Source organism: Herpailurus yagouaroundi, unplaced genomic scaffold (genome assembly GCF_014898765.1).
Source record: "Herpailurus yagouaroundi ecotype Mexico unplaced genomic scaffold, PumYag 192, whole genome shotgun sequence".
In the NCBI taxonomy this organism is placed as follows: Eukaryota; Metazoa; Chordata; class Mammalia; order Carnivora; family Felidae; genus Herpailurus; species Herpailurus yagouaroundi.
Window position 1 is genome coordinate 11,552,465 of NW_024412423.1, and position 19,804 is coordinate 11,572,268.

At 44.5% G+C, this 19,804-nt stretch overlaps 1 protein-coding gene across 1 annotated transcript in view; it reads left to right on the forward strand.

Moving 5' to 3' along the window:
* The window catches only part of PRDM6 (PR/SET domain 6), a 107,570-nt gene extending 88,139 nt beyond the window's left edge, over positions 1–19,431 (forward strand). The window contains exons 7-9 of the mRNA XM_040444336.1: positions 1,906–2,248; positions 10,688–10,864; positions 18,422–19,431. Of these exons, the coding sequence (XP_040300270.1) occupies positions 1,906–2,248; positions 10,688–10,864; positions 18,422–18,536 (635 nt within the window). The 3' untranslated portion in view covers positions 18,537–19,431. The remainder of the gene's footprint in view (positions 1–1,905; positions 2,249–10,687; positions 10,865–18,421) is intronic.
* The last annotated feature ends 373 nt before the right edge of the window (positions 19,432–19,804 follow it).

A 19,804-nucleotide genomic window follows, 5' to 3' on the forward strand; every position in this document is an offset into this window, starting at 1 on the left:
GAGGGAAGGATGAGAGCCCTCACTTCGTATGTGTCCTCCCTTGTGGCCTTGAACCAGTGGCCAAGGGCCATAGGTTACTTCCCACGACCCATCTTTTTGCCTGTCAACCTCTTCAAATTTTTTGGCCTCTAATTTTCTTCTTTGGCCACCCTGTGACTTTTTTTTTTTAAACTTTTATTTTAATGTTTTTATTTATTTTTGAAGGAGAGAGAGAGAGACAGAGCATGAGGGAGGAGCAGAGAGAGAGGGAGACAGAATTCAAAGCAAGCTCCAGGCTCTAAGCTGTCAGCACAGAGACTGATGTGGGGCTCGAACCCACAAACTGTGAGATCATGACCTGAGCCGAAGTCAGACGCTCAACCGACTGAGCCACCCAGGCACCCCTCGGCCATCCTGTGACTTTTAATCTCTTTGACCCCTGAAATAACCAGTTAATACATTTTATTGCCACAGTACTGACTTAATACAAGAATAATAGTTTGAAAGCATATTCTAATCACCTTTCACCCTGTGGGTTGACCAGCGAGTGCGTGATGTGGATTATTAGCACCGTAACAAGTTAAAGAAAAACAGATTTCACATGTATTGGGTTTCCTTCCTCAAAAATGTTTCTTGCTTTTGCTTCCTTTACCACCATTCCAGTTTACATCCATCTTTCTTCATTCCAGTGTCTTCCCTAAAATAAGAGTAATGGTGGTCGTCGTTGATGGATACTTCCATTATTGCATTTCCGTGTCATGACGGGGTTTAAAGATGAAGCCACTGCTCTTAGGCCTCAACATCTGTGGCGTGGCACTTTCTACATTCTGTGCATTAATCCGTAGGGGGACCATTTTACATCTTACCAAGGACGCGGTTGTAGATGTCAACGTTCTGTGCTTGCCACTGGTCGCAAGAGTATTAAAGAGCAGTGTGAAAATGGAGGCTGTCTCAACCCCTTAGCCCTGCTGCGGTTACTTTTAGGATTATGACTCCCACTGTCCTCATCTTTCAGATGGGGAAGCTGAGGCCCAGGGCGATTTTGAATAACTTAGATGAGATGACTAAGCTAATACAAGGCAGAGTCAGGATTCGAACCCAGGTCTTCCCGGTCCCAAACCCGAGTTGCCAGCGCTATGCTGTGTTGCCTTCGACTCTGACCTTAGCTACTGCACCCTGTCTGTAAGTCACATCTGACTCAAACCCTTTTTTCTTGCTATTTCTGTACAGAAACGGTCTGTGTCTGTTTCCTAGACGTGACGTATTTATTTATTTATTTATCTGGACTTTATAGAGCCTCTGAGGTTTACCTCCTCTGGGACCCCTTGTTCCCATGGGGTCAAGAACCATGCCGTTTGGTCAGCCTGTCTCCCTCACCATCCTACTAAGGTGCCAGACTATTGTCTCTAGGCGTCTTTCACCTCATTCCGTTCATCTTTCAGCCGGTTTTTCTGGAATGTCGCATGCTGGCAAGGTTCGGTGGAAGGCCTAAAATCCTGAGAGCCCAAATCTGTCTTCTCAGACGTTGCTCGGGGTTGCCTTCTGTGGGCAGAACCCCCCCCCCCGCCCGCCATTCTCTCCCCTCTCTTCTCCTTTTGCTGTTTTTGCCTCCTCGACTCTCTCCAAGCCGTGCAGTGTGGAGCCCCATTCTGGAGTCTTTATGTCTCTACCCGTAAGTGAACTGTGAGGCAAAGACGATGTGTAAACAACCCTGAGCGTATAGTATGTGCTTAATGAAGAGGCACTGAGTGAGATAGGAATTTGTGACATTAGTGCTTTCTTTTCCCCTTCAAGTCAAGTAATTTGGAGTCCAGAAAAACGAATGTTGACAATGGTGATGTAAAGGAATTTTTAGAAGCATGTGTAATGGTGCTTCTTGGAAAGGCTCACGAAACTGATCTTCTGACACTCTTCCTGTTCTCCCAGTAAACGTCCCCTCCACGGTCATGGAGGCCATGTGCAGACAAGACGCCCTGCAGCCTTTCAGCAAGAGCAGCAAACTGCCCCCGGCCGCCCAGCAGCGTTCTGTGGTTTTCCCACAGACGCCGTGCAGCAGGAACTTCTCTCTCCTGGATAAGTCTGGGCCCATGGAGTCAGGATTTAACCAAATCAACGTGAAAAACCAGCGAGTCCTGGCGAGCCCGACCTCCACGAGCCAGCTCCACTCGGAGTTCAGTGACTGGCATCTTTGGAAGTGCGGGCAGTGCTTTAAGACTTTCACGCAGCGGATCCTCTTGCAGATGCACGTGTGCACGCAGAACCCCGACAGGTAACCCCGACTCTTGGCCGCTCCCCTCGTGTTTGCTCAGTGAGACCCACTGCCTGCCTTCCGCCAGGCCCCGGGCGCCTCCCGCAGCCGCCCACGACGGGAGGTGTGTGCGCGCGTTCTGGAAGGTCAGAGATGAGTGGCGGGGCCGCTGATGGTCTTTTTACAGTGTAGCCGGGCTACGGGAACGACAGAGGTCGCAGGGAGGGACCTTGCTCTCGCTTTCCAGACAGTTCTGTCCGGGTCTAAAGGGGAACAAAGCAGACGGCGCACGTATGAATATCGTAGATGGAAAAATGAGGTCGGGAGCATTAGAATCCTCTCTGTCTTCCTAAGATAATATAGTTGGCTGCCTTGCTTGCTGTCACAGGCGTTTCAGGGTTCACCTCCAGTGTGCCGTGGGTATGAACTTAATTAAGTACTAAGAGGTAATGAATTGGAATTTTTTGCTTAGTACTATTTTTCTTCAGAGCGTGCAAACCCATAAATCCTGCAAAGCTGTCAAAAGGAAATACCTACTCTGCTAGTGATGTGGAGGAAAACAGATGCCACTTATTCAATAAACTAATATCCACACAGAAGAAAAATGTTGACCAGATACCTCAGAGTCAAAGTTGGTTTGAAAGTTTGTCAATAAAGAATTTTATGGCCATGAACTGAGGATGAAATTTAGCTGAACAAGTGAATTAAAATTTCAGGTGCTTTGACGAGTGGCACAGTAGATATAATGGAACTATTATTTATGAATCAAAACTCGTTTATTCGACAGTCTTGAGAGCCGGGAGCGCAAAAGACAAAAATCAAAATAATTCAATAAGAAAGGACCGTGCTTTCTCTCCCTTTCACATCCTGTGAAGATGTGATTAAACCCCAAATATCTAAGAATAGCCTGGAAAAGGCACTTTGAATATGAAATGAAATAAAACATGGAAAATGATTTTTTGGAAGGAAGATACGCAGTTGGAAGCACGTCTTCTGAATTATTTTCTTCGTTTGGCCACTGATTAACCTTAAGCCCCTCTGTTCTCTTTGCCTTATGTTATACCCCTAGCTGTCCCCTCCCAGCTGAGCGGCATATGACAGCGTACTGGCGAACCTGGCAGGGACACAGAGGGTGGAGATGTGCTGGGAAGGGGGTGGATGTGTTCTAAAATAATAAGAACCCCTTTTAGTATATATATGCACATTTACATGTGTCTTTGTTCTTTATTTGTGCTTTTCTAGAAACCCCTTGCCAAGCATCAAGCATTGCTGTAATTAATTAATGTTGAAATGGTTGCGTTAGTGTTGTTAAGGTAGCTGGGCCTTTCCAGTCTTTCACTTTCCAGGGAGAGATCCTGGTGAAACTGTCATCAGACCTCTGCACGTGTTAGTGCTTTGGGCTTTAGAAGTGACCACAAAAGTTGTGCAAGTGTTTTCCTCACTCAGGAAGGGTTTCCTTTGAAAGTTTCTCTGTTTTGCAAGTACGCATGTAGCTTCGAGATGCTTCTCTTCCAAGTTTGCAATGCATTTTAGGAGTTTTGAAGCCTAAAAGAGGCGTTAACTTGTGTTACTAGGAACTTGCGTTCAGATGTATGGATTCGTTAGTGGCACAGATACGTTGTTATCATAGTAACTAAATGTGCAAGGTAAGATGAAATGATAGTTGAAAGTTTCTGGGTCCTGAAACGCCAGGCTTAGCTTTGAGTATGATTTGATTTCATGCTGAATATCACATAAAGCAATAAGAATATGTTACAGTAAATGGATACTGAAACAGACTATTTTGTCCGACCCCAGTTACACTTGGAAAACCATATGCATATTATGGTTTAAGTCCCTGTGAAGTCTGTCCCATCAAATAATACTGTCATGATTTGTAAAACATCTATGTAAGCTGTCAGAAAAACACCTGATAAATTCAGAAAACTTAGATACACCAAATACATGTGCAGGAGGGGTTGTTGGGTGAGCGCTGATTTAAAGTCAATTGAGAGTTACTGGCAGAAATCCACATGGCATGAGTTTTCCATTCTGTGCTAGACATGGCTGGGCTTCTTTGACTCAGATGCCCAGGTGTGGTGTGGCCAGGCCTTCCCAGATGATGCACAGTGATGGGTGCTTGATGTCCAGGTACATAGCCAGGGTGGGATCAGATGACTCAAGCAGCGGGTACTTCTCTCTTCCCTGTCTTTGCTCTCTGTTCAGACATAGTCACCATCATTCACGAATAAGTTGAATTTAAGAATTAGGACTTCAAAAAAATTAGGCCCTTCATAGGCAAAGTAATCAAGTTCGTGGCTTCTTAGTAACGATGAGGCAGGGCTTAAATTACTCCATCGTATCCGAATTGATTATTGGAGATATGGGCAAAATTGGGGAAGATACCCACTCACTTTGATGCACTTGTTTTAGGCACCTGATTTGCTTTTTGCCTATAGTACTGGAATAGCTCTTTTCAGTTCTAGTATCTAGAATGCGGTCTTTGCACCAGCAAGTTTGGAAGTAGAAGATACTCTTTATAATTCTTAACCACATGAGTGAATTGCCAAGAAAGAGGAAGAACTCACTTTCAGTATCACATTTGTGTATGACGGTTGCGAAATTTGGAGCTTTTTCTCTTATTTTCCATGACTTATTTTCAGACTTACAGCTGCTGAGTGTACATATTTTCTTCAGTTATTGACTCCATAAATCAGCCGGCTTTCCATCTTTGGCAGTTTGTGGCCGTTCAGCCGTATAGAGTGAAAAAGCTTGGAACCTGCCGGTCAGACACCATTTCCCCTCTCTTTGAAAAACGCACACGCTTTTATTTTGATAGGAAGATTGTGCTAGAAAACCAGGGGCAAAAAAGACATCGAAGACAAAGTCAGAAGGTAAACAGGTTAGAGTTTCAAACACGTCCAAATTTGAAACAGGCCCCAGAATCCGAGGTCCAAAAGATTTTTCACTCAACGGACTGAGTATTTGGCCATGAAACCCAACCCATCTGAACCTTCATCAAAAGAGACTTTGTGTGTCTATATCCGTGAGCTTTTCCATGGGAGAGACCATCAAAAAGTCTCTGCCTTGACATAAAGGAAAAAGATCCGGGGACGCTTAGAGTTCCCAGATCGCCCTTTTTCATGACCACGCTGTTTACACTAAATGCAGAAATAAATTCCATTTGCCCTAGCCAGGTAAGAATTAGCACTCAAGATCAAAACACGTCCGTGGGGGTCCTGGGGCCACGGAAGTGTTATTTCTCGATTCCGTTCTGTTAATACTTTGCAAACAGACTCCCAATTCTTGTCTTCCTTTTTCCCAGGCTACTAACTTTTTCTTTGCCCTGAGTGGATTCAAAAGGAAGAAGCTGTTAGCATCTACACGCCCCCAAGGGTTTATTTAGGAACTTCATAAACGCTAGGGGTTTTGCATTAGCTTATGACCTAGGCCAGGGCAGCTGAAATCCCTTTTGCTTGAACCAGGAGTTAGAAATCCCTTTTCTCTTCTGTTTTTCTGCTGCAGAAACCCTCAACAGTCCCACTGGGGGGGCTCCAGAAAGGGGTAAGCAAAGCCTTCAATCTCAGTGGATTATTTTTTGATGAACCTGTCGTCTTTTTTTGTCTGCAGAAAGTGTCTTTCTAATGCTTATCTTTATGTTGCCTCCTTTTTCTTTTCTCCTTGGGTTTTGTTTTGGGGTTTTTTGGGGGGTTTTTTTGGTGGCACGTTTGCCTTTTAGCCTCCCAGGTGTACCATCAGCTGCTCACATTTGTGTCGTTTTGAGTATCATTGTTTGTAACTGGATGTGGTGGTACCAGAGGGGAAAGTAACCCTAGAAGGTGCTCTTTGGTGGGAGGAGCCTGGAGATGATCCATCACCGTGATCGTTTGTTTTCAGTGTGTCCGTGTTCTTGGGTTCCACTGTCCCCCTGCCCCCAAATGCGAAGCTTCTGTTCTTTTTAGGGTTTTGTGTTCTCCAGGTCCTTTTGGCTCTGTACTTTCACCGCTTTCCTGCAATCTTTTCCTTCTTAAATACAGCTGCATTTGCTTCTCACTCCACATGGCCAGCAGTGACCTAAGTAGCACTCCCTTTGAGGTTCTGGAAGATGTACACATGGGCAGACTGACGTGGGGCAAGGAGAGAACGTGGCCCCAGCTGAGTGAGTTTTGTCCTGGAGGCTTTCATGCCATGAAAGAAAAAATCAAAGGATTAATATTTTAAACCAAACCACACTTAATTTTGTTAAGTGCTTCATCCTTTTTCTTTGTGTACACAAAACCGATTACAGACCCAAAGTAAATGAATTGCACATTTTACTGGGGTAATCTTTGGTGTAGTTGCTGCCAGTTACAGAGAATGCCAGGGGATGTACAAAATTTGTCTTTTTGCTTGCTTTCTGTTTAAATGTGTACCAGCCTCGGTAGATGCTAACTAACTTGACCCAGGCTTTGTCTGGCTTTTAGTTACTTTTTTTTTTTGTTGTTAATATTTGTTTATTTTTGGGAGAGCACAGTAGGGGAGGGGCGGAGCCGGGAGGAAGGAGGATTGGAAGCGGACTCTGTGCTGACAGGATGACAGCAGCAAGCCTGATGTGGGGCTCAGACTCTAGAACTGGGAGATCATGACCTGAGCTGAAGTCACATGGTCAACTACTGAGCCACCCAGGTGCCCCTGGTTTTTAGTTATTTTGTTACTGCGTATGGTGCACCATAGTCTGGTTTTTCATGAGGCTTTGCTGTTTCTACGTTGAAACTCACGAGACTATTGAAGTTTGAAGTAATCAAAATGGGGTAAAATAGTGTGTCTAGTTCTCACTCACCCTAATCACATTTCAGGAGCTGAACAGCTCCAGGTGGCTCATGGCTCCCATGTTGGACAGTGTAGATAACATTTCCACGATCGGACAACAGTGCTAGATGTCTCCAGTAGTTAAAAAAAAAAAAAAAGCCATAAACTTCTTCTGGTTGTGAAATGTCATCACTTTGTGAGGAATGCTTGTTGCGTATATTTTCAGAATAACGAAATGGTGTCTGTGCCTGATGATGTGGGGGGAGCTTTCTTAGAAAGTATATTCACATTTAGCTGTTGAGTCACCTAAGATCCTGGGAAGAGGAGAGCTAAATGTGGTGCCTGATGATGTCAGTCCTTCCATGCTCCTGCCAGTAGGACCCATCATAGGGAGAAAGAACTTTGGAGTTGAAATCGATTGGATCTGCAGGTTTAGGACAGGAAGCCTAACCTTTTGGCCGCACTTTGACATGTTTACGAGAATGTTAGTTATCAGAATAAAAAGCAGAGTAACGGCAATAAATCCTGTGCCCTCAAATCACTTCCGTTGTAAACTGTGAGCCTTAATTCCTCTGGCCAGTTGTTCCAAAGAAGATTCCATAGTGGTGGTCGTGTTTTCGAAGGCCTGCCCTTGGACTTGGAGATTTCTTTCCGTTTTGAATGTATGCCTACATCCTTAGGTGAAACCCTTTGATGCAGTCAATGTTAAAATCACTTTTGAATCTTTTCCTTTCATTCATACTTTTTTTGTGGGAAATAGTGAAAATCCAGGAAAAGAAGGAATCTTGTCTACTTGCTATGTAACTCTCAGACTTTCTGAAGGCTAACTTCCTGTAAATTTCTAGGCTGAGAGAGACAATCTGTTATTATAGTGGCAAGTCGAGTTCACATTTTAGTTCTGAACGCTACATAAAGTCAGCTTCTGCAGAGGTGACTTACCTGCAGAGGTAAGCGTGGGGTATAAAATCTTACTCTTCAGGATATCTAAGAATGAAGGGATATTGCTTTGTTTCTTGAGATCAGTTCAAGTTAAGGTTTGGTTCTCCATCTTGGTCCTGGATTTTCTTGTTGCCCTGACTTCTCAACTGTTTACCAAATGAGATTAAACGGGTCGCCTTCTAATTAGTACGTATAGTCACAAAACCAAGGAAGGCTCTCCGTGCAGGGAACTGGCTGGTGCACACAATACAAGATGGAGGTCATGTTGTTGACGCTACGCCTTGGGGGGCTGTGTCTTGGGACAGATTCTCAGGCTGCACATGTTGGTTGATTGTCTGGAAGCAGGACCAGAGCATGGTGGGATGCTAGAGAGCAGGTAAATCACTACGTCCCTCTTAGCGGGGAGATGGGAAACCATGAGGAAGTGGACTTACCAAAGTCTCACAGCTGACTCAGGCTAGGGGCTGAAGCAGGACTCCCCGCTGCTGCTCTTCCTTGTCGTGCAGCCCCTTCCATGAAGTCAAGCGAAATTCCACGAAGTTTTTAAAGTTGTGCCTTAGGTCCCTGGACACCTAGCAAATGCCTCTCAGGCCGTAGTATTGGGCAAAATGGATGTGTTAGGATTCTCTTTGTCTTTCCTTGGTATTACCTTGATGATAGACTTCAGGATAAGCCTCCCCGTGGTCATTTCCGCTCTTCGGTGTGTAAATCTTCGCGACTGTGACTATTAACATAAAAAGGATGGGTTGACTCTTGACTGTGGGAAACAAATCACCCCAACTTTTGACAGCAGAGTTAGAAAAAAAAAGAAAAGAAAAGATTAATTGGCTTTATTTAGTGGCTTATTGTTTATTGTGATAGCTATTAAAAATAGATAACCAGAGGCTAATAACTGTTAATGGTCCCTTCACTGTTAGAAAAATCAATTGTCAGTGGATATAGCATATATTAATAAATTATTTTGTTTATAATCTTCAATAGTTTAAAAAGTTCACTCCTGAGAGAATGATTTCTTGAGGAACACTTTAAGGTTAACGGTTACTATAAAGAACAGACTTGGCAGGCAGACGTTTGCATTTACATATCATGTTAATGGCTTTCAAAGCAATATTTAATAATTGTAATAAAGTGCACGTGCAATTTATCAAGATTGATAAACTCCTTTACCAAGGACGCTTATATGTATTTTTTTAAACTTGTTTGAGAGCAGTTAAATAGATTTCTAAATGTAAGTAATTAAAATTGTATAGTATTGAGTTATTGACCAATCCTGGACTATTAATCAAGCTAAAAAATTCTACAATCAGTGCTCAGCGTGCTGAAGCCTGGTAAAATAATAGTATTTGTGTTCAGTGAGGCAAGTAGCCACAATTAAGCACTTCACTTGACAAATGAGAGGGTACACTTTATTTTGCACTTAATTGAATTGTTTTACATGCTCGCTCGCCATTGTCTCCTCGTCCTTCGTTTTGGTTTCTGGTCTTTGGAGCCTACACATTTGTGAAAGCTAGAGCAATTAAATCTGCTTTTGCCACTGGCTTTCTAAATGCAGCCAGAAACGTCTGGGACACAAAGCAGGGCTTCGTGAGTGCTGTTAGTATCGCTCATGACAGATTATTAATTTTCCTCACAAAAATTTTGATAAATTAGAGTTCCATCAGAGAAGGATGAGAACTAGTTTTGTGAGTGGGGAGAACTCCCCAGGGTTTCTGTCACTCACCGGACTCTGCTTAAGTAAGCAGCAGAACTCTGGGAGAGCAGACAGAAGTCTAATGTCTTTTATGAAAACCCCAAATCGATTTACTTCTCGTGAACTGGAAAGAATGTTCTCTGATAATCTCGCTAATTATCAGGTATTTGTCACAACTTCCTTCCATTGGCTTTCCCATCACCGTCCTCCCTCTGCAGACACAGGGACATCCCGTCATTTCTGTGCTGCTCTAAATCGTTGCTTGCCACGGATTAAACTGGAGAGCTAAAGTTTAAGAAGATGACCCACAATGGATAAATATTAGTGTATGTGTGTGGGGTGTGTGGGTGTAAAGAGGACCAGTCAGGACTTTTGTCACAGACAAATTGGGGTACCCACCGGTGTTGACACACTATCAAATGTCTACGTTGTAGACCCCAAGGCAGTTGCGTATTTATTGAAACACACAAGCAGCTTGCCCACTTCTCTGCATATTTACCTCAGAATAAAGTCCTAACACCCTGCGGTGACCTTGGCATCGAGAGTTTATTTCCCCTGAGGACAGTTGGTCCTCAGTTTTCTGAACCCACAGAGATAGTAACAGCTGCTTTCCCTGCCCCTGAGGACTATTGTAAAGATTAAACTACGTAATTGTTCGTAAAGCACTTTGAAAAGTTAAAAGTCACGGAATCATGAGAGACAATTCCGTATCTTCTCTGGTAACATTCCTGCTTAATCACGCCCCTACCCTCTGTGCTCCCCAGAGCGCCCTAATATTTGCCTCGGGTGGGGATAAAAGACAAGAAAGCGAGGGTTCTTGAAACGGGATGGTTGATACCCGCAAGGAATATTCGTTTGGGAATACTGATGTGTCTCAGAAGCTCCGTGAATTGTGTTCCCAGGGCCACAGGCACGGTCTTGGGGACCCAGCCGCCAAAGCCTTGGGTGCGGTTTTAAAAACAGAGAAAATGTCAGTGGAAAGTTAAGGCCCTTGCCTCGTGACGCTGATTTTCGCCGACTTGACCCAGACAGTGATGACCAGGCAGCCTCTTTATTTGTTTCAGACCTTACCAGTGTGGTCACTGCTCGCAGTCCTTTTCACAACCATCAGAGCTGAGGAACCACGTGGTCACTCACTCCAGTGACCGGCCCTTCAAGTGCGGCTACTGCGGTCGTGCCTTCGCCGGGGCCACCACCCTCAACAACCACATCCGAACCCACACTGGAGAAAAGCCCTTCAAGTGAGTAGAGCCTGACCCTTCACCCACCCCTTTCCTCCTAGCCTTTTCCAAGAGCCAGCAGACCAGCTGGCACGGTGCCACTCAGCTCAGCCAGCGGGTGGAGAAGGTTTTGCAAGGTGAGCATCCAGGCTCCGAGAGGACTTCCTTGTTTGGTGGTTGGCATTAAAAGAACGATGTCTGGAAGCCTATACCCTGATCCTGGCTCAGGCTGTGCGGCCACGGACGCAAGATGATCTTTTCTGGGTCTGTTTCCTCATCAGTAAAATAAGGGAGAAGGAGTAGGTCATTTTAAGATTCTAGTTCCTAGGGGAGCCTGGGTGGCTCAGTGGGTTGAGCGTCCGACTTCATCTCAGGCCATGATCACGCGGTTCGTGGGTTTGAGCCCTGCGTCTGGCTCTGTGCTGATAGCCCAGAGCCTGGAGCCTTTTCAGATTCTGTGTCTTTCTCTCTCTCTCTCTCTCTCTGCCCCTCCCCTGCTCACACTCTGTCTCTCTTTCTCTCAAAAATAAACATTAAAAAAAAAAGATTCTAGTTCCTGAGGGTCTGTGCTTCTAGAATTTAAGCAGAGAGCCCCTACAGTGTCCTCTTTTGGCCACCAGCAAGTTTATGACCGTGGGTGAGGTGACCCCAGTTTAGGACATTTAAATAGTGATCTCTTGGGGAACTTGAACATTTTAGGATTCTGGTGAACTATTTCCTCCTCTTCCCCATCTGTTAAAGTGGTTTGACTCCGTGACAGTGGCCAACCTGTGGCCTTTCCAGTGTGTTCTTTGGATCGTAGAATTACGATATTGGTGAAACAAAACAGAACAGAACCACATACTGGGCATGTCTGAATTCTTGAGGATTCAGGCAATGTGGGAAGAGGTGAGAATGAATTCCGAGGGCTTTGGCAAGGTAAGAGCATCTGAGTGAAAGACTGTTTCTAGGTACGGCACAGTCATGAAAACAGTGGACATCTGAATCATGCGAGGTGACCTGTTGGTTCACTCACTCGTTCAGTCGTTCATTTGTCCATGTACGTATTCATTCATTCAGCACATACCTACTGAACGTCTTCTTTTGTACTAGGCACCCACCTAGTCGCGGAAGATACAAAGGTGAATGCATCTCCACTTCCCGGTCTTTGAAGACCACATAATTTATGGGGGAAGCCCAGTTCATAAACAAGTATGATACCATAGGGTAGAGACTGCAAAAGTGAAGGGCAGGAAAATTATATATATATATATATATATATATATAGTGCCCCAGGATAGCACAGAAATGGAGGAGTCAGTGCTGTCTGGGAGAGATGATGTTGAAGATACATCTTGAAGGATGAATAGGAGTTTTCCAGATAGACAAAGGAAAGAGGTATTTCTGGCAGCCCAAGTAGGTGGAAAGGCTTGGGAGTGTGGACTAGCACATTGGACTTGGTCTGGTCAGTTGTCTCTAAGCAACTTCTCCTGTCTTTGTGATGAACTCTGCTGTTCATCCCTCTCTGTCTCTACTCATTTGCCGTACTGGCTTTCGGTGGTTAAGAAGGAGGATTAAAAGGACTTAGACGTACAGCCTATTCATTTTAAGGACAAGCTCAAGCCAGAAGGGAAATAATTGAGGCAATAAGAGATGAATCTTGCTCAGTCTCAGCCAAGGAGTCTTGTAGGCTCTCATTACCCATACTTTTCCATTTGGACCTATTGGCATGGGATGTCATTGCCATGGTGCTCAACCCGAGGCCGAGCTTGTCTCAGGGTGGCACCGTCCTGCTGGCCCGGGTCCTGCCTGCCTTGGTGTCTGCCATCGGAGGGAGGACGCATCAAAGATGGTCGTTGTTGCTTACCTCCCATGAACTAGTTACCTTTATTCATCATCCTTAACTCGTTTTCATCCTGGTTTAATTTATGATATATATGGGTAGTAAACATAGTTTTAATTGTTGTCTGTGTACACAGGTGTAGCTCGTTGACTGTGCAAAAGCGTCTGGCTAAGGGGGATGGGAAGAGATCTGAAGTCAAACCTGCATTGCCCCGGCCAAGCTGGACCCTCTAGGGCTGTGATCGCCCAAATGGACCTCTTTTCTTCTAATCTCCCCTCAGGGCCGGTGGTTAGCACAGGTTCTAGAGTTTGGTGTACTCTTTCCTTGCCCTCAGTCCTGACCCCTCAGAGGGTTAACACGTTCTGGCTTCATCACTGCCCTGGATGTGGAAGATGACGGCAGCACATTTCCAGGGCCTTTGAGCAAGAGAGCTTTGCAAAAGCAAAGACGTACGATTGACGATCCTTCCGGCCCCTTACATGAGAGAGGGCAGCCGGACAGACACGGTGCCAGGAATCAGATTGATTTTTATCTTGTTGCTGTGTAAATAGATTTTAGTAATTAATTGAAGAGGTTTCAGGGTCAAAATGCGAAATAGATTTCTATTAATGTTAAGGTGTTACTTACGTGTAACCTCGTTGACTCCAACTCAATTTTTTTTTTCTCTAACATCCTGTTTTTGTCATGTTTCCAATAGCGTTGCCATTTTAACTTACTTTGAATTCATCAGGTTAATATTTGAGGGGCTTTAATAATTGTATCATTTACCTTTCCAAGAGTGTGTTTTTGTGACCATCACGTAATTCCATCTGGAAAGCGAATTAAGAAAAGCATGAGAATTGGTTGGATTAGATTCTGTGTGTGTGTTTTAGTTCATTTACTCTTTAGTTCATTAGTGCCTTTACTCTTATTGGGATGATGGCTACATGCTATATGTACGGTTGGGTAGTTTGTGTGTGTGTGTGTGTGTGTGTGTGTGTGTGTGTGTGTGTGTGTGTTTTAGTTTATCAAATATATATTCCCAGGGGAGAACTGAGTGTATGCTGTTTTTAATAGTGCAAGACTTAAACATCTTCCAGGAAATGGAAAACTAAATCCTTCAGTGTATACAATCAGATCGTTCTGGATTGAACTATCCCAAGGGAGTTTTGGGAAGCTTCTCACCATTGCTCACAGATATCCATCCCACGGACATTTGTAAATATTATGAAGATACTCTTTTACAAGCTCATAAAACAAACATTCAAAAAAACCTTTGTTGCAGATTAGTCAATAAAAACGGATTTCACCTCAACAGTTAATTTTACTACTTCACCTAATGGGTATTGGCTTAAACAACGTTACAAAGAAGGAAAAGAACCTCGTAAAGCTGCAGAATCCTAAACTGTATGCCTTGAGCAAGTTGCACCTAGATGCCTCCAGTGGCTCAGTCTCCAAATTGTCCCACCCGCCCAGGGCCCCGGAGGCTTTCACAGAATTTTCAGGAGCCTGCCATGACAGGGGAGAGCCCTTTCCAAGTTCTGAAATCTGCTGGGATGTGGGTTTAGGCAGATCAAGATTATTGTTGCCCAAAGAAGGCTGGAGAAGATAACGGCGTTAAGAGATCAGAGTCTCAGTGTAGGATTTGCCTTGAAATCTGATTGGCTGAGAGCCCACTGAAATACTCCACCCCTCAAGCTGCAGGTAGATCGTGGGCCTGTTGGCAGCCAACTTGGGTATCTACTTAGAACTTGTAGAGTAAAAGAGCCCATAGGAAAAAAATACCTATCAAAGGAGCATGAGGAAGGTCTTGGCTTTCAGTTTGTACGGTGACACTGGAAGTCATGGACAGTAAGGAGCAAAAGCAAGACATCATTTCATTTAACAGCATTTGCCAAGCTCTTTAGTGAAAAGAGGAAAGAAGGAAGGAAGTGAATTGGCATCTGAAACTTCTTTATAGTAAGGACTCCTTTTTCCTTCTCTATTACTAAACATTAACCATAATCTCTGAAGATTTTAGGGGGGCGGGGCTGCTTAGCTCTGCCTGGAGGACCCCATGTGAACTGCTTGATGCCCAGCTTTGGAGTCTGGGAAGACCAAAACTTCCCACAGGAAAGGTTCTTCTGTTCATGTCTGTTAGAAGCAGGGGGAAAATACTCATCCGTACGTTTTTGCCTCAAGGAAAGACAGATTGGCTCAGTATATACATTAAAAAAAAAAAAAAAAAGGATATTCCAAAGATCATCTAATATTTCAACGAGATTCATGCAGCAGAGCAAATAAAAAGAGCACATCAGTAAATATGCATTGAGCACATCGTATGTACAAGCCCCGTGCAGTTCGGTCCAATCCAACAAGCGTTTGGTGACAGTCTGTAGAGGCACGAAAGAGAGCTTCTTGGAGCTTCCATTCTTTGTAACAGAACTTGACCTCATTTTGGCCTCTGTCAGTGTCGGGTGGTCATGGTGAGGCTCCCTGTACCTGTAATCCAGTCACCTATCAGATTAAGTAAAGAATGATTTCCGATCTAAAAGGAAATCAAATATAGCTAAGATACCCATATTCATAGAAAATTGGGGGTTTCCCTGTGCTGGAATATTTGGATGACTTTCCACATCATCGTTTGCGCAGTGTTCCTTTCGTGGCTGTGACATCAGCATAGTGAGGAAGACGTGTGGGCAAGAGCATTTCTTTGCTCCCAGCTCATTACCCCCATCGTGCTTTGCTACTTTTTCTGCTGCGCTCGATGAAGTCCAGGGTTAGACGTACCCGGTCTCCCATCTGTGATATAGTTCAGGGTTAATTACATGCCGACACGCATGAAGTCTGGCTTTGACTTGCCAGAACCCAGGTATTTACAGGGAGTCCTTCTGATGAGTTTCATTAAACTATGAAAGTAACTTGTGAATGGATTTTTTCTAAAATTAAAGGTGATGAATGTAAAATGGAGGCTCATTGCTTATTTAAAAGTTTATTTTTGTATCTGATTGTCTTCATTTCCTCATTTGGTAAGGAACCAACCCACACCGATACACATATCTGCATGTATTTTCATTCACACTTGGAGCAGATGGCAGTAGAGATGATTTATTTTATTTTATTTTGTTTTATTTTACTTTGTTTTCTTTTACTCTTATTGTATTGTATTTCATTTTTCTTTATTTTATTTTAGAGAGAGAGTATGTGCAAGCTGGGAAGGGGGACGGGGAGAGAGAGAGAATCTCAAGCAGGCTTTATGCTTAGCACAGAGCCTGACTTAGGGCTCAATCTCACAACCCTGGCATCATGACCTAAGCCGAAATCAAGAGTCAGATGCTCAACCGACTAAGGCACCCAGGTGCCCCAAGATGATTTCTCAGTGAGGATCTTGGGAGTCCTATAGACAGACTTAGATTTTCTTTTACAACAAGTTATTTCGAGAGAGTAAGTATCTAGGAGGCCAGTTAGGCACACGCTTGAGAGTAATGTAATTCTCTTAATGTTTCCGTCCAGCCTGGATAGTTAATTATTACGCATAGATGTACACTTGTGCCTTATATGAAGTACTAACCTTCTCACTTGTGAATTCTTTATCTTCTCATACACAAGGTTAGAGGTGCAGAAGTGTGACCCAGGTACACGGTCTTTCCTTGTAATTTTCAAACAGTTTGCTTTGAAATGGATTCTGAAGCTTCAGAATTTTTTTTTTAAAGGAATATAATAATTTGAAAGTTGGTCAGCCGTGAAAGGTAGTATATTCTGACACGCTGATCCAGTAACTGATCGGTTCTCTAATAAACGATCAGCAGTGCGATAACATGTCACCAGCCCTTCGGGAGCCCCGTAGAGAGGATGAGCTAACCATGGACGCTAATGAATACACCAAAAATCATTAGCTGATCAATACTTCTGAGTTATTTTCATTGAGCTGATAGGTCTGATACATTAAAGCTGACATTATACATTTGTCAAGATCACAGTGCAGTTTTTAACAGTGGAACGGGCTGCTAAAAATATTCCCCGGAAGACAATCAAAGAAACACAACTTCTTCACTCTGACACGTTCAGATGGAACGGGAGCCCTGAAAAATCCAAGCGTGATGGTCAAGTCCCAGGCTCCCAGCATTAAAAAATATACAAGAATCCCCAAAGTGGATGGATATGTTCTATTTATTTATTTATTTATTTATTTATTTATGGTAATTATCTCTGTGGCTAGTTACTTTGTATATAATGTACTAATAAAAAGAAGAGAGGACTGTCCCCCAGATAATGGGGCACATGGCGTATGATGGAGCAGTGAGGGCTTTGTCTTGAGAGCTTTGCCACGATCCAGTCATGCAGGGACCTGAGACCAGTGACTACATTAGTTGAGAGGGACAACAGTCAGGGTGCCTGGGTGGCTCAGTCAGTTGAGCGTCCCACTTCTGCCAAGGTCATGATCTCACGGTTCGTGGGTTCAAGCCCGACTTCAGGCTCTGTGCTGACAGCTCAGCGCCTGGAGCCTGCTTGGGATTCTGTGCCTCCCTCTCTCTCTGCCCCTCCCCTGCTCGCACTCTGTCCCTCTGTCTCTCTCAAAAATAAGCATTAAAGAATTTAGAAAGAGAAGGAGGGACAGTTGTCTGCGGCTCTTCTGAACAGCCTTTCCTTCAAATGATTGAGAAGAAGACATTGAGGGGATGGCTGTGGTAGCCGCTGTGCCCTAATGGGTGCTCAGCCAGTGCTCCAGGCAGCCCGTGCATGCAGAGTGGTGACAGGAAATCACTGTCTATGCCCAGCTTGCTGCTAGAGTTTGCGTGTGTGTATAGTCATAGACCCCAGCCAGGAATAGCAACCGCCACAGAGAAACTAGAGACCACCATTGGAGGTGTGTGTGTGTGTGTGTGTGTGTGTGTGTGTGTGTGTGTGTGCGCGCGTGCGTGAGATAGGTTTATATAGATTGAGTGGCCATCAAGGTAGTAAGTGTGTTGCATAGGAGGTGGGTTGAGCTCAGGGTCTCTAGGTTACAATCTACTTTTAAAACTATTTTATTTTATTTTTTAACATTAAAGCCAGGAGATACTCTTGGAGCAGGATGCCACTTTGCTCCTCATCAGACACACTGACTCCTCACTATGGCCCACAGTTACCTTCTTTCTACTGTACCTTCTAGAGGGCTGAGCCTCTTGAGCCACACAAACACGGGTCGATCCTGAATTTTTCTGTCTCCCATCCCACCCGCAAACATTCTTCTCGCCCTGAGTTTGCTCGCACTGTGATGCTTCTGCACAGAAACAACCACCCACACCCACCCCCTGCGGTCGCCGCGGACTAATGTAGTGCTTCCTCCACACCCCATGTTCGGAGGTGACACGGGATTTTTGGCCGCTACGCCGAGGGGAGTAGAATCCCCGATTTTAAATTAGCAGCAGGTGAAATTCTATTTGTCATCAATTTCTCTTTGGGGTTACGGAGCAGAAAACTGCAGACAAGCTGCTGCTTTGATGGCTCACTCCTAAAAATCTCTTTTTGTTCTTTATCTATTTGAACTGACAGTGATCAGAGCTGCAGCAGGACAGGGCTCTCTGGAGAAATCACCTTCCCCCTGCCTATTGACAGATCCCTCTGTTCTGCATCAGACGGGCTTTGTCCCGTCCTGGGCATCCAGGCCTTGGAAGGAGCCACCAATTAAACCTCTTGAGCCGGTAAAATCTGAAGCCACTTTGGAGTGTCTGTTCTCATTAGGCAGGATGAGAAGAAGCCCATCACCCTGCAGGCCCCCGCTCCCCGGTCTCAATTTTCTCTCTTGCCTCCACCAGGTGCGAGAGGTGTGAACGGAGCTTCACGCAGGCCACGCAGCTGAGCCGGCACCAGCGGATGCCCAATGAGTGCAAGCCAATAACTGAGAGCCCAGAATCAATTGAAGTGGATTAACTGATTGACTGGTTGGAATTAAACTGCAAGCAAAGTCATGATTAAATGTCATGGACACTTAAGCAAAACCAAAGATTTCCTCTGAGCAACTTTCAATCAGTCCCAGAAAACCAAAAGCAGTAATAAAATAAGTAAGATGTTAAAGAGATATTGATCCTGGCGTGGAAGTCAGACCAGGAAAGAGATTATTTATTTATGACTAGGGATGAGACTTGTTTCAGTGGACCACAACCTGGGACGGTTCACATTTCCAGTCCTCCCATGTATTTGCTTTGTTTCTAAAAAGCTTTTTTAAACTGTAATTTAATACCAAAGGGAGGAATCGTGTGGGTTCTTCGGCTCACACTTGTGACTAAGAATGCACAGGGACTTCTTTCTCGTTGCACCTTTTTTTTTTTTTTTTTAGTAGCATGATTCAAGGGGACCCGCATTGTACAGCCCTCCTTCCTGCCGTTGGGGTTTGCGTGGCCCGATTTGGCCACCCCAGCAGTACCGCACAACCAGAAGCCAGAGCCTCCGCTAACTCATTGCCACCGTCAGCCCCGCGGGTGGCCTGTGTCTGTGTTTTCCACGCTTGTTTCCAAGGCCCTTTTTACGCCACTCCTTCCGTCCATCCGTCCACCCGGCAGCCTGACCTTGAGGCAGAGGAGCCTTGAAAAGGAAGAAAACGGTTCGGTTTCAAGATTGAAGGGGGAAAAAAAAAAGTGGGGAACTTACTTTGTCTTGTCAAGATCTCAGAAACATTTAAAATGTACAGAGCTTCATAATACAGTATATCGTTCCGAAGCAGCTAGTGGAGAAGATTGTTTTCAATAACATTTTAGCTTAAAAAAAAAAAAAAACCACACAAAAACAAAAAATAAAGTTCTTCGGTACGAAGCCGAAACATAAGGTATTAGGCTTCCAGGAATTTTTTTCATTGTGTCTATGAAAGTGTTGAATACGTGAGCAGAAAGGGTGCCCGGCCCCATTGTCAGCGCTCTCTGAGGTAGTTTTGTCTTCTTTCCTCCAGTAGAGGAAGCCCGGGAGACCCCTTTCCTCACTCCTGAGTGTCAGGGGAGTGTTGCTGCAAAAATAAGGGAAAATAGCCCAGACCAGGAAGCAGTGAGTGGAGGAACCGGGGACAGGGTTGTGATTAGAACAGACCGCACAAGAGCAGCTCTTTTTATCAGTTGGAATTACCTGTTCATCTCCTCTGGCCCTTGATAATACTCTTCTCTCATCGCTAATCTGTTGGAAGAGCAAAGATGGCGTACATAATTTCACCC